This window comes from Lemur catta, chromosome 1, assembly GCF_020740605.2.
Source record: "Lemur catta isolate mLemCat1 chromosome 1, mLemCat1.pri, whole genome shotgun sequence".
NCBI lineage: Eukaryota > Metazoa > Chordata > Mammalia > Primates > Lemuridae > Lemur > Lemur catta.
Window position 1 is genome coordinate 37,203,901 of NC_059128.1, and position 17,523 is coordinate 37,221,423.

Genomic DNA, 17,523 nt, shown 5'->3' on the forward strand with positions numbered 1-17,523 from the left:
ACTATACTACTCTTCACATATACAAAACTCAACCAAATATATAAGAATCTCAGTCAGAAACTCAGAAGAACCTGCCTCTCTTAGTTCTCTTTCTCAGTGTCCTCTGCAGGTTCCTCCTCATCTCCCCAGCCTTTAACACCCAAGTGACACACTTACCCATCCACACCATTACCTTGGTGATTCATCCAGTCTACGGCTTTAAGTGCCATCTTTCTGCTTTCAATTCATATTTATATTTCCAATCTGGGAAACCCTCTTAAATAACAGACTCTCATATCCAATTACTTATTGAACAATGTCCCTTTGGATGTTCAGAAGATTGTTCAAACTTTACATGCCTGAAATTAAATTGTGATTCTTCCTCCTAAACCTACCCTCTCATACTCTTCCTCATCTCATCAATAGCAACTTACTCTTTCCATTGCTTGGGCCGGTAACTTGGAATTATTCTCTCCTTCCTTCCTCTGCACCTCATGTCTAATCCATCAGCAAATTCAGATAGGTTTCACCTTGTAACTACTACTAGAATCTGACTACTTCTTACCACTTCCTCTACTAACACCCTATATCAAACCATCTCCATCTCTCATCTAAATTACTAGAATAATCTAACTGGTCTCTCTGCTTTCACCTTTCCCCTCTAATCCTCTATTCTTAATCCATTATTCAAAAGGATCCCTTTAAAACATAAGTCATCCCTTCTCTGCGCTACTCGACATTTTCCAGTGGCCCTATCTCACTCAAAGTAAATGTCAAAGTTCTTACAACATTCTACAGAGTCTCACGTGATCTGGCCCCTACCACTCCTGTCTTCATATCTTCTCTTCCCCTCCTGTTGTCAGCTCCACCCCCACTACCCTCTTTGTTGTCCTTCAAATATAAGAGGCATCTCCTGCCTTGGGGGCTTTGCACTTGCTGATCCCTAGAAAGCTCTCACCCCAGATATCACATGGCTTGCTCCTTCACTTCCTTCAGGTCTCGGCTCAAATGTCATCACCTTATCCCCAACTCCAGTCTTGACAATAAAACAGCCAATACCCCTTTCTCTGCCCCTATCAATAATCCCTTTTCCTTCACCGTTGTTTTATTTTTCTCCATAACATTTATTATTGTCTGATGTATTAGTTGTTTATTTTGTTGCTTATTATCTGTCTTCTTTCATTAGAATGTAAGTTCCAAGAAAGCACAGATTAGTTTCGTCACTCTGTATCTCTAGTGCCTTGAACTGTGCCTAGAATATAATAGGCACTAAGTATTTGTTCGATAACTGAACCAGCCAAGTAATTTCGTGAAGCAAGTTCATCTTGTTCACTTTTGTAGAATCTTTACCTGATGTAAAATTATGGAAATTTCAAAAATATGGTTGATACTATGAAATTTTGTTATTATTTTTAATTAGCATTGTTGGAGAAGACATTCTATCCTGGTCCTCCAATGACTAGTAGTAGACAAGAATGCTAGCATTTTGCTCAGTATTGTTAAGACAGTTCACTTCTTAGTTTGAGGATGAAGAACAGGATAATCTAAGTCTTAGAAAAAAGTGAAGAGAAAATAGAACTTAAGAACAAATCTTCAGGCTAGCAAGAGAAGAGAAACAAGTTAAGATAAATAGATAAAGATATTCCTTACCTATGTTGAGGTGATGGCTGAGCCGTAGGAAAAGATGGAAGGGCTTCATGTGGGGGCGTACGCATGCATGGCACACTAGATACTCAAAGCTATTTACTGGATGATTAACTGAATACACCAATGGAGCAAGGGGAGTGGCACTGGACTAGAAGGAGAGGTAGAACTATAATATGGAAAGACTATTAATAAGCATGGAGAATTCCTATGAACTCCATTATGAAATTAGAGATCCCTTGGTGGCATGTCAAAGCGGTCCCCTTACTGGGAGGTCACCATCAGCAGCAGCCCAGGAATAGCTGTCTTCAAAATTTCAGAGATGTGATGGCAGTGTACAAAGACCCACTTAAATTTTCAGGGAATCACGAGCCATCTTTTTAATTATATTAAAATCTACCTAATGCTTGGCATACTACCATTGACCATGGGAATTTTCTAGTTTTGATATGTACTATTCCAAATGAGAGGCAGTTACTTGTTACATTTCCATTGTATTAAAGCTTTAAATTTTTGTACATATGGCACTAGTCCAATTATTCTTAACAACGATGATAATTTGTCAAATTTCCCTTCTTCTAGTTTTGTAGAGACTAATGTTTTTCTATTATTTCACCTTCCAGTACTATCATCAACATTGAGACCCTAGTATTAGTATTATTATTTACATAATTTTATATGAAATATCTGTTCACTGGGCAAAAGTGGAATTGGCAACAAGAACTGACCTGCTGATCCTACCTACCATATGTGGACACAGCCAGAAAGAAGCAGTTAATTAATAAAATTTAAGCCACAGATACCTGATTACGGATGTACTTACATCTGCCAGTTCCTTGATTTGCTTTGCTGACACATCAAATGTGTCTAGCCTTTGAAGGCAAGGCAGGTGATACAATACATGTGTGGAATAATTACACAGCAGACAAACTGGATTGGTTTTATACTGAGGATCATTCAGACATAAATCCTTTAAGCAACGCAGCCTGGTTAAGTTAGTGAGGTCCTAAAACAACAACAATGATAATGTTCAATTAATTAATTTATTGTGACTTTCCATTTCTAAAGGCTGCTTTGAACACTTAAGATCACCCATAATCTAATGTCATGTATTCTAATGATGTGCTTAGATATATTAAAGAGATTTAGATGGCTAACATGTTTTTCTCTAGTGAAAAACATGCTAAATTCCTGAAGAATAGATTAATAATAATTAAACAGCAGACTCTATACAAACTATGCATTTTAAATATTTACTAAACCATGTATTCCAACTGGAACCTTGGAGCCAGTCACATGAGCACCTTTATTCATCATGAAGTTGCCCCCTCTGCACAGTCCCTTCTGCTAACACTTGTCCCCACGGTACTGTAGGTCTCTGCTTCCTTCACCTCTGTCTCCTATACTTACCACCTAGAAATACGGCTCTCAGTCTTCCTTGCCCTCCAGATCTGCTCCCAAAGGCTATGGGATCCCTGTTCATTACAAACAGTCACCATGCAATTCCTGACTTTTTGTTGTTTTTTGTTTGTTTTGTTTTTTCCATAAATACCCTTTCTACTTATTATGATCAGCTAAAACCTAGCTTTCTCTTGAGGGCCTCAGTTCCTCACAAACTATGGAGGAAGAGGGGTTAATAATGCACTCCCAGACAAATGTTTCTCCTTAAAGTCCTTTTATCCTGATGTCTAAAGTCATTGTTTACATTTTCCTTTATTTGTCCTCTGGTCTTTGCTTAACTCTGAAGTCTTGCCTCTTTCTGTTTAAGTCACAGCATTTTATGATTTAGCCACCTTGAATCACTTGAATTTTTAAAATGTGCCAGACCCTGTCTTGTCTTTAGACCTTCACTCGTCCTGCTCCCTTTGAGTGAACTGATCTTTACTCCAATTTTACCTCTTAATCTGTCAGGTACTAACGCAGGTGTCATCTTCTCTGGGAGCCTTTTTTCATTCCCCAAGATTGGGGTAGATGCTCCTCTTAGGAGCTCTCTTAGCCACTGGGCTTAGCTTTGTTATGAAATTTATCATCTCCTATGGCCAATTGCTTGTGCATCCACAAGTCTGTAAGTCCATATAGGCTTTGGCCCTCAGTCTACAAACTAAGAATGATATTTACATTTTTAAAGTGTTGTAAAAAATTAAAGAATATGCAGTTAGAGTCCACATGTGGCCCACAAAGCCTGAAATATTTTCTATTAATATTTGGCGTTTTACAGAAAAAGGTTGCCAACCTCTGAGATAAACTCTTTGAGAGCAGGGTTTGTGTCTTAACATTGAATTCCCAACACTCAGCACTTAGAACAAAGTAGGCACTAAATAAATTTGTAAATTGAATTATTACTTTCTACCAGCCTCAAAGACATCCTTACATCTTCCTCATTACTAGGATGATGCGTGAGGTAAGATGGTACTATGGTGGGGTCAAACTTGAAAAGATACTAGTTAGGAGAGTCAGAATCAGAATTAAGGGAAATCCAAAAGAAGAACTAGGAGGCATTTGTTCTAAAGATAAAGTACAAATGGAATGGAAAAGAGAGTAGTGAAGTTAGGTTGCTAAAATCAAGAATAAGTCAGGGTCAGGTAGCCAATGTATTTCCAAACTCTCTCTGGACAAGTGAAAATGTGACTTACTGGCCTGACCTGAGGCTAGAGCTGAGCCCATGGTGGGTGTGAGACTAAGCAGAGTTGCTCCAAAAGGCAGATTTAAGGATAGAGCTGTACAGAGAATTATTTGGTCAAATTCTGCAGGGGTAATGAAGGCAAACTGTTCAACTGTTCTGAGGAGCCCTTTGATTACTCTGATTACTGGGTGGCTGTGTTTCATTTGGCCATCAGTCTGGGCTAAGAGATGGTGGGTGTGAACTCTGAAGTCCTATATGGGAATCCCTCACTTACACTCAAAAAGTGAGATGATATTAGAGTCCATGATGGCACAAAATATCATTGAAAATTTGTGTTGTGGTGCCTGGTATGGATGGAAGCTGGGCACAGAAGTTATTCCATCATTACCAAAATAGTGTCTTTTTAAGGTGAGATAAAAGATTAGAGATAAAAATCTATGATAATAGTGTTTCAGGAACATTCCTAATATGAAGATAGTAAAAGTTCCTGTGAATCATGTTCAGTGTTTTCATGACAGCCATCATTACTATAGACAGCTTTCTTAATATTATGTCATACAATGACTTTTCACTATAGTCTTATTTTATTATCATTTTAAAATGAGGATATGGAAATGCAACAGGTTAATGTAATAGTAATAAAATAATAAAAACAACGTTATCGGTTGAGTCCTTACTATGTGCTAATCACTATTCTAGGAGCTTTATTTCACCTAAACTTCATGTTCCCACTATATATTGCTGCCTCTGGTATGGGGCAGGGCTAGAACTGACAGATCTTTCTGCCTGTGCAGCCTACTCTTATAACCACCACAAGGCTACCATGGCTAGCCAGAGTAAGATAAATTTCTGTAGGTTTCTTGGCAGGGCAATCCCTTATCCTCCCAACATCCTGCATTTATCTTCTTCAGCCTCATCTAACAATTGCCTCCCTCACTCTGTTCCAGGCACACAGGATTTCTAGTTCCTTGGCTCTGCCATACTCTTTTTACTACCTTGAGCCTTCACACATGCTCTAATCTTTGCCTGTAAGGCTCTTTCCCTAGGCTACTCCTACTTAGGTCTCACATGTCAGCTGAAACATTACCTCCTCAAGGATGTCTTGTCCTGACCTCCCAAATAAGGCTAGGTTGTCCTTCCATATGTTCCCACAACACTCTGCATTTATCTTTCATAGCTCTCTCTGATCTCTTCTGCAATTTTAACATATTTAAGCATAAAGCTTTGTCCACATTTCACATTATTTTCTTGGAAGAGATTCCTAGAAGGGGAATTGATAGGTCAAAGGATAGAAACCTTTTTAAAGGACTTGGTACATATTGTCTAAATGCTTTCTAGAAAATCTCTACCACTTTAAAGTACCACCACCATCATATAAATGTCCATCATATCCCAATCTTGCTAGCACAGAGTACATATTTATAAAAATGTTGACTATCTAAAATATGTTCAGTTAAAAGTTATATCATGCTTTAATTTTCATTTTATTCATTCTTAGTGACATTGAAAACTCTTTTATGAATTTACTAGCCATGTAGAGTTCAATTCTATGAATTATTTGCTCATTTATCCTTTCTTCTACTGGGTATCTTAGGTTATTTGATCCTAATGGGTTTAAAAGAGCTCTTTTAATAGTAAGAATAATTTCCCAGATGTTTTCTTTGCCTTTTAATTTTGTGATGTGTTTAACAGACTGGTTTAAAAATTCCATGTAGTTAGTTTTGACTTAAAGATTTAGTGTAGCATCTTATGCTGGCAGAACTAGAAGGGGGGAATCACACACACACACACACACATACACACACAACACGCTTATCTATCTCACTAGCTGTCCCTGTGACAACTGTTACCACCCCTGAGTGTCTCTGGTTTTCTATCATGGCTTATTTTCCACGTTTACTCTGATCCCTTTTCTGATGGTCTCGGTACTGGGAGAGGCCATGGGCACTAAGCATCCCTTTACACTCTTGCTTGCTATGCCAAGAGTGCAAGGCATGATTGCTCTTTACCCATTTCCCAGCATTGTGTGTGCAGTGAGCAACCTCGAGGGATGAGGTAATGTCCCCACTCCCCACAACCCCCTGTCCCTCTATAGAAAGCAAGCTTCCTTCTAAAGTAGTAGATTTCCTAAGCTCCCATGTTCCTTAGATGTGATATGATGTGAACCCATTGCATGTTCAGAATCCATCAGGCCTACCAGTCACCCCTGTGGGATTTGAGGGGCATAGGAAACTGAACCAAACCAACATGTGTTCATGCCACTTTCTGTGGCATGAGTAATAAAGTCTTTTGTCTCTGATCCAGTTTTGTTTCTTCTGCCAGTATCCATGAAACAGTAATAGGCTAGATTGTTTACTCAGTATCTGCCTTCAGTCAATCTACATTCAGTAAGGAACCCACTAAGGACATATGACTGATCCACGAAGAAGACCTTTATCTAATTCCACCCAGATCACAAATTTTCAGTCTCAACTTCTGACTTGCTTGACCAGGTGTTTGCTAGCCCAATTCACTAAATAACCAATCAGTTAAATGCCAGCAAGCCATCAAACATACTGCCAAAACATATTAGCCAAGCAGAATGGGTCCCATGACTATGACTCTTCCTTGAGACATGGCCTGGCATAAGCATATTTGCTTCCATGATAAATTATGACAGTTATTTTAGTCCTTGTCATCCTGTTTGAATATGCACCTTAAATCTTATATTGTTAAAATTATGAATGCCACATATTTTAACCCATATTATACGTGATCAACATAAGTCCTTTCATTTGGCTATTTTTCATTCATGTTCTTGACAAATGTTTATTGAGATTTACTACATGTTCGTTGCCGTTTTAAGCATTGTGGGTATAGTGGTGAACAAAATAGGCAAAGTTCCTGTACTCATGGAGCTTGTATTCTAGCAAGGGATGTGTCAAGAGGAAAAGTAAAACAGAGGAAGTGGGATAAGGAGTGCAGCAGGTTGGGGAGGGGAATGGGAGCTGTTGCTCTTACAAAATTGGGCAGCAAAGTCATCACTAAGAACATAACATTTTAACAAAGATCTGAAAGAAATGAGGAAATGAGCCATGCATGTATGTGAGGGACGAATATTCCTGCTAGTGGAAAGGCCCTAAAGGGAGTGTGTGCACAGACTGATAGTAGAGAAAAGATAAACACAGAAAGAGCTGTTAGGAGTTTTTTTTAATTTTCAATAACGTAGATTAGAGATAATGATGTTTTGAACCAGGTTGGTAGTGATGCAGGTGGTAAGAATTGTTCAGACTCTGGACATATTCTGAAGGTGAAACCAACAGAATTTGCTGATGGATTGGATAAGAGAAGTAAAAAATGATGAAGGATTTTGGATTAAGTTACTGGAAGAATGGAGATACCATTTAGAGAGGTGGGGAAGGCTGCAGGAGAAGAAGGTTTGGTGGAGGGGAAATCAATTCAGGTTAGGATAGGAGAAGTTTATAGTTCTGGGGAGTTGTCAGAGAAACTAAAGGTACCAATTTAGGAGTAATCAGTAGATAAAAGATATTTAAAGTCATAAGACATGATGAGATTATTTAGAGAATGAAAGCAGATAGAAATGAGAAACAATCCCAGGACTGATCAAGGGCAGTGAATTTTTTAGACGCAAGGAAAGGGTGAAAAAACAGAAACTGAAGAGTTGTAGCCAGAAAAACTGAAAGAAAACTAAGAGAAAATGACATCCTAAGAGCCAAGTTAATTGTTTGGCTTTAATAGTATCAGGTCATTAAGGCCAATGTAGTCAGCTGACTCTCAAATTTGCTGGAGTATCAGGTATCCCAAAATAATAAAATTGTTCTTAAAAGGGAACTTTTTAGTACATTTTATGCAACAAAATGGTTCATGATCCAGGCTGATAAATAAAAATGAATTATTCCGCTTAAACATACCTTGAAAGAACATATTTGGTTACCAGAAAGGTTTAATCTTTCCAGTTGTTCATTAGGGTCAAGACATCGGCCTTTAAAAAATAAGATGAAAGAAAAATTAAATTTCTTGTTTTACTCCTGTTCATGTCATGTTATACTTCTAAGTTGTATATGGCCATCAATTCTTGCATATAAATAAGACTGATGGTATCATTGTATAATTAGTAACAACTGATTAGTGGGTAATATTTTCACATCTTGTAATCACAGGTTGAGAAATGCTTTGCAATGATATACAAAAAGTCTAAAAAAAAGAAATCAAAGCATGTACTTTTTTATACTAATAAAAATTGTGTAGCATTATCTCAGAATCCAAATGAAATAGTACATACCAATGCTGCTTATTAGATTTCCAGCAAGGTTGAGATCATTTAAATTCTTCAAAGTTTGCAAGCCCTAAAAATTCAGACAATATAATTTAGAAAAAAAAATCATTAAAAGTCTTTACTTATAAATCATCTCTGATCAATATGGTTAGTTCTCCAGGTGCTCTGAGCATTGGGTGCTTTGTACTTCACAAGCACAGAGGGAAATGGGTGCTTCAGAGCAGCCATCCTGGTTTCTCTCTCCTGGAACCTAGAGGAAATTATTGGAGGGAAAAGGGAGGGGAGTGGAGAGGAAAAGAAGAGCAGTAGGAGGAAAAGGAACATATCTCACAGAATACATTTATAATCTTTGGCATGTTATATCATGCCTCTAAACTTCTTTTTTTTTTTAACTTCAGAGAAGGAATAACACCACCTTATCTCTCAGGATTGTTGTGAGAGTAAAGAAAGTGATGTAAAAGAAGCTCTGTGTACATTATAAAATGCTACATACATGTTAGTTCTTTTTAACAACAATAATTATACTAGCCATGGATTTACATAGAAATCATTAAAATTATCTTACCTGAATATTTTTAATTGTATTGTGGTTTAGCCAAAGAACCTGCAATTTGATTAATTTCTCTAAATTTTCTATTTTGGAAATTTTATTATAATATAAATACAGTTTTTCCAAATTTCTACATTCCTGAAGACCTCTAATTTTCTGTAAAAAAATAAAGGGGGAGACAGACTCATGTTAGATTATGTTTTGCCATTAATCCTTTCAATAAAGTAGGTTTCTAAGTACATTTTCTCTTAGATATCACATTTTATTACAAAATAAATATCCAGCAAAATGAACTAAATTTTTTTAAAAGAAAAAGCATATAGTCCTTCCACCTAAGTACAACTATTTCCAACTTTGCATATTCTCTTTAAATTTTAATCAATCTAGACCTACTTTTATGTGGTTATAATCATAATGCACATACATCTGGAAGATTTTTTAACTTAAAACTGTTTCTATAATCCTTCAAATTATAATATTTGATAATTAGAAAATATTTCTTGAAGTTTATAATTTTCTTAAAAATTACCTCATGTGTGACATATTTACATTTCAAATTTTTAGCTATTATAAATAACACAACAAATATCCTCATGCATATAGTTGTTTTCTGCTATTGAATTACTTCTCTAGGATAAAATTTTAGAATAGGGATTTCTAAGTTGAAAAGTATGTACTATACACATTTTTATGGCTCTTGATATATTTTGCAATGTTGTTTTTCAAAATAGATGTTATAATTTCAACACAGCCAATTGTGTCTAAGTAAGCCAATGTTACTACTAAGTAATACTGGCTATGATTTGATACGATTACCAAAAAGTAGAATATGTTTATGTTTTAATTCCTTATTTCTAGATTTTCCTTTGTACAAATTAATTTCTATCTTTTGTCCATTTATCTGTTTTACCCATGCCTTACAGATATATTTCAATAAATTATTTTTCCAAAGCCAAAGAATTCAGGATAAAAAACTCCATATACGGTTAATATATTTAGAGTTACCTCTATGCAGCACTCAGCAATCCAAAGTTCTTTAAGTTGTAAACAAGTCTCTAACCCTGAAATTTCTTTTATATCTTGAGCAACAATTGTAAGACTTATTAAGTTAGGAAACAATGACAGTCCAACTATACGAGGATACCCTGAGAAAAACATCTCCAGTCTTGAAGTGTCTGATCCTTCTTGTACAACCATCTCATAAGATAAACCATTGCACAAACACTGTTTAAAGAGAAAGAAACTGGGTTACTACTTATTTTAGATGATACAAAAAGACTTTTGCCATTAGAAATTATAAATTGTCAATTGAAATGATGCCATTTTTGTACTCTCTCAAGAAAGTTGTACTACATATGTGATTTTTCTCTGTTTTCAAAAGTCACAGCATAAAAGAAATCACTAAATAACCCCTCCAGCTTTAGAAAGGAGCATAAAAATGTTCCATTTAATATTGTCACAAATGTTGAAAATAAATTTGGCTTTGACTCACCAGTTCTTTAATTATTTCTTCTTGGTTTAGATTTTCACTTTCAATCATTTTCCATTAAAAACAATGGTCATAATATTATATCTGTCAAGGAAAATGAAAAATTTAAATAAATACTAGGGTCATGTCATTCCAAGATAAAAGGGACCTTAAAGGAACCACCTACTTGTGGCTTGAAATCATCATATAGTATATAACCAAGTATCTGTCTGGACCCCAAGAGATTCCATTCCATTTCTGAAGTTTCATGTTAGAAGATTATTTTTATTCTGAATTTAAATCTGTTTCTCCATAACTTCTCACCTTTTATTGTCATTCTAATTTTTTTCCCACATAATGAGCCTTCAATACTTGAAGAAAATAGTCATCTCTCATCTATACCGCTACCTCACTCCCAGTTCAAGTTAGTTCTCTCACTAGATATTCCTGTTTCTCTCCTTTGAGCAGGCTCTGGTTTATCCTTAGAATTATACTATGGTGTCCAAAACTGAACACAGTTCTCTAAGTGTCCTTAGCAAAGAGAAAAATCCTCAGGGCTTAGCAATATACTTGGCATAGTAATAAATGTTTATTAAAATGAATTCTCTAACTTCTTCATTCTGGATGATATGAACCAATTAATACCTAAATAGCTTCAATAAAATTTAAGCAAACTTTCATAATTTTTAATATTTTCATTATATTATTCCAGACATATACTATCTAAAGAATATAGGAATCCTGGTTTCAATATGATGACATGACAAAGCAAGATGTAGAAAATGATGTATATTGTAATTCCACTTTTTATAATAACTCCTCCACAGATATTTGTTTATACACATATATATGTTTATACACATATAAATATATATATGTATGTGTGTGTGTGTATATATGACATCAGGAGAAAATATGGAAATATATATAACAAGTTGTTAACATGAGTTACCTCAGATGCAGGTGAAAGCTAATGTGGCTGGAATAGGAATGTTGGATAGGGATAGATCAAGGCAAAAATGGAAAAGAAAAAACTATACTTTTTTAAAACCATGTTTAATATTACATACTATGAATGTTTATTTATTCTATGAACATACTATGAACATACTATGAACCGTTTATTTATTCTTTCTATTGTTGGTACACATTTGGACTATTTCCAGTGGGGATTAAATAATGCTTCTCTGAACATTTTGTCATGCACGTCGTAGCTAGAAATTTCCTTTGGGTTTATACCTAAAAGTGGAATGAGGAAGAAATAACTATTCTTATATACAACATGGATTATTCTCACAAAAAAAAAAATGTTGAGCAAAAGAAGACACATACAATGAGTACATACTGCATGCCTCAATTCATATAAAATTTGAAAACAAACTAATCTGTGGTATTAGAAGTCAGGATATTGGTTACCTTTCAGGGGTTAGTGACTAGAAGGAGGCAAACCAGGGGCTTCTGGAATTCTAGAGTGCTCATAACAATATGTTTTTTGATCTGGGTGCTGATTAAAGAGGTGTGTTCACTTTGAGCAAATAAAATTAGATACCTAAGATTTGTGTAATCTCTGCATGTATGTTATATTTTGATAAAATTCTACTTAAATTTTATTTAAAAAGCATTTATATGCTTCTGCTCTTTGGGAAAGCTCTTTTCAGGGCCCGCCCATCTAAAAGGCTGACTGAGGTCTTCTCCAGTTTCCCCAGGAAACCAGGAGCCACCAGGAACTTCTATTGCAAACCTTGGATTGATCCCTTCAAATTGCAAACCTTGGATTGATCCAATCACCTCTAGCCTCCGCTTTGGATTTGTTGCTGGAAAGTTTCACATAACCGGCATGGAGCTGAAGTCACTACAAATGCATGGCCTCTAACTTCAGCTGGATCCTCAGCAACAAATGTTTTATATTTTCCTGTCAATTTCCTCTCCTAGGAGAGTAGGACTAGAAATCTAAGATTCATGATGTGATGACTATTTTAAACTTTTACCACTCTTCTCAAGGTTTTTTATTTCTCTCTCTCTCAACAGATTATCTTGTCCCCATTTTCACAGAGAACAGTGATGCCATCAAATGTACATTCCTTTAATTCCCTTTCTCTCCTTTCCTTTTGACTCCTGTCTTAGTAGAGGTGTTCTTCCTTTTGTCCAAAATTAATCTCTCTTTTTGTAATTGATTTCATCCTCTTCTGTCTCTTTCAGAACATTGCTTTGTAAAATTTTCCTCTTTCTCATTTATTCTTATATTTCCTTCTCAAGCATCTCTTTTCTTTCTGTATATGAATGGTAGGTCTTTCCTATCTTAAAAAGAAGTCCCTCCTATCCTATATACTTCTATGAATAGCTATTTTTAGATACTTTAGAGAAAAGCTTTTAGATAGTCATTAGCAACTTGACTACCTCCATTCAGTCCTTGACCCACTGCACTCCAACTGAGGACACCTCGAGCCATTACAGCATCTTATTACCAAGGTCTAATTCCCAAAGACAGTGAGTGTGTTTCAGCTCTCAGCTTGACCTTGAAATGGCATTTGACAATGCTGATGACTCTCTCCTTTATGTTTTCTTCTTTGGTTTGACTCTTTCTCCTTGGCTTCTCTATACTTGTTATTTCAAACCTACTTTGAAAATTAGTTGTTTCCTTCTTGGTGAAAAATCTTTATCTTCCTCTTTCCTTGGCAACAAATCCAACTGCCCAGATGAAAAGTTCCATCTGAATGTGTCACAGTCATCTTAAATTCAGTATGTCCCAAACTGAATTCATTATGTTTTCCCACCAGCCTGCTTCTTCTGTTGTATGCCGTCTCTTAATAAATGACCCCATCCAAGTCAGAAACCTGGGACTTATCCTCATCCAATCTCTTATACTTTTTCCTTAGGTTCACTCACTCATTAAATCCTTCTGCATATACCTCCTAAATCTCTATCAGATTTTTTTCCTTCTCTCCATTCCAGTTGCCTCTCCCTTGGTTCAGGTTCTCATAACTTTACCTTAACTGGATGCCCTCCCTGGAGTCACACTTCCCTACAATCCATCTTCTACACTACTGTGATAGTCAGCCTCCTGACAGGTAAGTCTGCTCATGCTATACCCCTTTAGAAGGTATTCACAGTCTCTATGCTCTAATTCCTGCCTACCTTTTAAGTTCATCAACCACAGCCTCCACAGAGCATCCTAGGTTCAGGCCACAACTACAGTTCTCTGAACTGGCTGGGATGTTTCTGTACTTTGGCATATGCTGTTTCCTTTCCCTAAAATGTCTTTTTCCCTTGACTGTATGGCGTACTCCATTCATCCTTGAAGATTTAACTCAAAGTTTGTAAAGATTTTCATTCTCTCTGGTAGTATTATAAGCATTCTTTTCCTTGTGACTCTAATTAAAGTGTGCACATGTCTTGTATATAGCACCTGCCACACTGTATTGTGATGTTCGCAGTTCTTTCCTCCCTACTAGGTTACATGTTCATTAAGAGTCAGAACTATGAACCTATCACAGTGCCTGGCACGTGCTAAGTGTTCAATAAAATTTTGTTGAATGGTTTGAATTAATTGGCATACACAGGCTACTATGTGGTATGACTTAAAGAAATATTTGTTCTACACGATCATTCAGAGTAATAATCAGAGTATAAATGACCATGTTTCTGTCTGCTATGAGAGTTGAGTTGGGTGTCATTCTGAGAAAACCAAATTCCTTTTCTGCAAAGTAGAAGCCCTGTATGGTCAAACTGTTTCCTTACTGGGTATAAAAGGATCAGAATCCATCAATTATCATTGATGGTCTTAACAAACACCCTTCTGGCTCTAGATGAGCAGTATCAGGTTTGGCCAGGGAGCACTTGGTTCTCTCTGCCCAGAACCTTAACCGGTGCAGTAAAGACTCACAGGTGGCTGTAGACCACCCTCCCCACTTCCTCCTCCTCTTAAGCTTTGCTCCAGTCACCCTGACCGCCTCAACAAAGCCACGACGTCACTGCCTATCATCCACTGCACTATTACGGGGTTCCCTTTACCTCAACGTTGCTTCACTCCCGTCTTCCTCCAAGTGGCGGGCCGAGAAGGGAGGAGAGAGGAGCAAAGACTCCCCGCCTGCTTACACATGATATACGCCTAAGGCCACCAGATGGCGGATACTCACCTTATCCCAGAGAGACGATGGATTCCAGGGCAATCCGAGACAGGTCAGAGTCCACTCCGTCCTCTTAATACCTGTCTTGCAGTAGCGAGCACAACCTCTCTAGACTCGGGCCTGGTGTGTACACAGTGCCTGCTGCGGTTGCCTAGGAAACCTGCTCTCCGCCTACAGCGACCTCCAGTTGGGGAGGGGGATGATGGGGGCGGGGAAAGCAGCAGCCGACCCGAGTCTGCATCACGTGGCGCCAACCTCCAACCAATCAGCAGAGGCAGGGGTCCAGCTGGACGACCCCGCTGGTGCTCCTGGGAAATGAAGGGAGCTTCTGGTTTGTGAGTCTCTTCGAACCTGCGCGCGTCTTTTCTCCTGCTTCGGCGACTCGGAGGACCAGACTGGAAGCAACGAGTTGTGGGGCAAGGTGGCCGGGAACTAGTTGGTATCTCCTCCAGTCCCGCCTCTCTCATGTAGAAAAATCTTTGGCCCTTAGGGTCTGGACGCCCGGAGCCTCTGTGGACTTGAACTCCAAAGGCGTGGAACTATGATGTCACAAGGAGGCCTGGCGACCAAGACGAGCCCTGATACCGCAGCGCAGCCTCCCTCCAGCGTCCCGGGACCACCACCTTCCGGGAATGTAGCTGCCACCGCGCGTAGCCGCTGTGTGACCAGAGAGCCAAGTCCAAGGACCGTGCGGGCAAACGGACGCCCCTGTGCCCTCCGGGGCAGAGATGGATCCCCCAGGGGTGGTCTTGTCGTTCTTGGACAGGCTTTTCAGTGACTTTTAAGTATTCGAAAGTGTTCAGGAAACAAAAATTGTCTACAAAATAAAGTAGAATTTAAAGAGAGAAAGAGGGAGACTTTTCAGAGTGTGAAAAGTGGCTAGCCACAGCCACGTGTGACGATTGAGCACTTGACGCTGTGCTGTAAAATACCCATGGTTCGTTTAAAGCTTAGTATGAAAAAAGAAATGTAAACTAATTCGCTAAATTTAATGAAAAAGAAAGGAAATAGAATAAAAATTAAAATAATTATATTGTTTACACGTTGAAGTAATTTTGATACATTGGGTCAAATAAAATGTTTCTACTTTGAAAATGCAGCTATTAGAAAAATTTTACATTGCATATGTGAATTGCATTATGTTTCTTTTGGACATTGCTGGTGTGTGTGTGTGTGTGTGTGTGTGTGTGTGTGTGTGGTTAGTCGGAGTGTCTGTAGTGCATTCTCAAGAAAAATAGTTAAGATTTAAGAAATATTTCTATTTATTTAACAACTGTCAACAATTCAGCATATTTTCTGGGATTCAGTTAACTTTATCTGTAATATTAACTGTAAAGATATGTAGACATATGGAAAAAGGTAAACTAATTTTCCTACATTTTTATTGCATGGAAAATTAAACTAATTAAAATATTTGTGGCTTAGGGGTTTCAAACTAATGCCAGAAAAATATGGTTCATAATTTTTACTTTTACTATTATCCTTTGTGAAATCTAGTTGAACAAGATGACCTGTCTTTGGGGAATTTTTTTTTATAGAATATAAAGACTAATTAGAAGATAATAGTTCAGGTTTCTAAACTTTTAAATATGGAAATTGGATTAGAAATCAATTAGATGAATTACCTACATCAAGTTTCTCATTTGTGGGGGATGCAGCTCTTTGGATGAAAGTATAGACATTATCAAAGTATTCTGTTAGAAATCTGCTGTGATTTTCCTAACCAAGAAAAGACTAGGAGAAAGATAACATAGTTTACTTTATATTTTATGAACAAGTAATTTTAAGAGTGTTTTTATTTCTAGTTAAAGCTCAAGGATTTGGCCAGTAAACAATTGAGTCAGTTGCTTTATAGCTGTAGACTTAATAACCATTGGTGACTTGCCAAACTAAAGCCTTTGTCCACAGTAATTCTTAAAAGAATTGCCTGTTGTTCACATATTCCAGATGTTTGAAGCAAAAGATGCTTACAGTTAAAAGCTGTAGGAGCAATACAAAAACAGTGACCATTTTTCTTAATCTCCTTTTCTCACGTTAAAGTTGTTTTATGATACAATTTTATGTACAAAAAAAGCAATAGAAGTTGAAACTGCTAGAAGTCTAGCAAATCAAGTAATTATTCAAAGTGAAATAAGACTTCATTTCACTGATCTCTCTTCATATTCATAGACAAAGGCCAAACCATATAAACTTAAATCTATTTATAGGTAAAGAAATCTTTAATCTAAAAACAACTGGGAAGATATATTACCACTAATTGTGGCAGACTTACTGCATCACTTCCCAAATTAAAGAAGAATCATTTATTTTAACCAAATAGAGGTAACTCTGTTGACCCAAATAAGAAAATTTTGAATAACATCATAATTTGTTAATTAAAACCCTTTTTAGTTGGTTGTTAAGTTTATTTCTCAAAACCACCCTAATTGGTACGTAACTGTGGGGATAACTAATTACAATTCTATAATAATCTTGTAATGCCTTTAAGTTTAGTTCCAGAGAACTAAGTTTAGATGTTTTAAATGCTAATTGGATTTTTATATTCATGTAGACATTTGATCGTTATGCAAATAAGTACTTTCCAGCTAATGATTTTATTATATTATCTGTAAAATTTTACTGTCTCATATTTGAATTTGATATATTATAAAGGATCATAAATTCAGCACAACTTAGGATTTAACTTGGCAGTGGGAGAGATAATTATGTGGTGCTCATAAACAGAGGCCCTCTTATTATTCATGTCTAGTGATAAATATATATTAAGATCCAATTAAAAGTTAGGGGTTGTTCTGAAGTAAAGTTTTAATTAGATAAACAGAATGCTATTTCTAATGGGTCTATCCAGAAAGGTTA

General features: G+C 36.7%; 2 protein-coding genes across 3 annotated transcripts in view; one reads left to right on the forward strand and one right to left on the reverse strand.

Annotated features, from left to right (window-relative positions):
* The window catches only part of LRRC9 (leucine rich repeat containing 9), a 103,446-nt gene extending 92,834 nt beyond the window's left edge, over positions 1-10,612 (reverse strand). Inside the window, exons 1-6 of the mRNA XM_045566286.1 lie at positions 10,565-10,612; positions 10,078-10,296; positions 9,088-9,228; positions 8,529-8,592; positions 8,158-8,228; positions 2,447-2,629 (exon numbers count right to left, since the gene is read on the reverse strand). Of these exons, the coding sequence (XP_045422242.1) occupies positions 2,447-2,629; positions 8,158-8,228; positions 8,529-8,592; positions 9,088-9,228; positions 10,078-10,296; positions 10,565-10,612 (726 nt within the window). The remainder of the gene's footprint in view (positions 1-2,446; positions 2,630-8,157; positions 8,229-8,528; positions 8,593-9,087; positions 9,229-10,077; positions 10,297-10,564) is intronic.
* RTN1 (reticulon 1) overlaps positions 1-17,523 on the forward strand; it is a 349,490-nt gene that overhangs the window by 109,397 nt on the left and 222,570 nt on the right. The window lies entirely within an intron of this gene.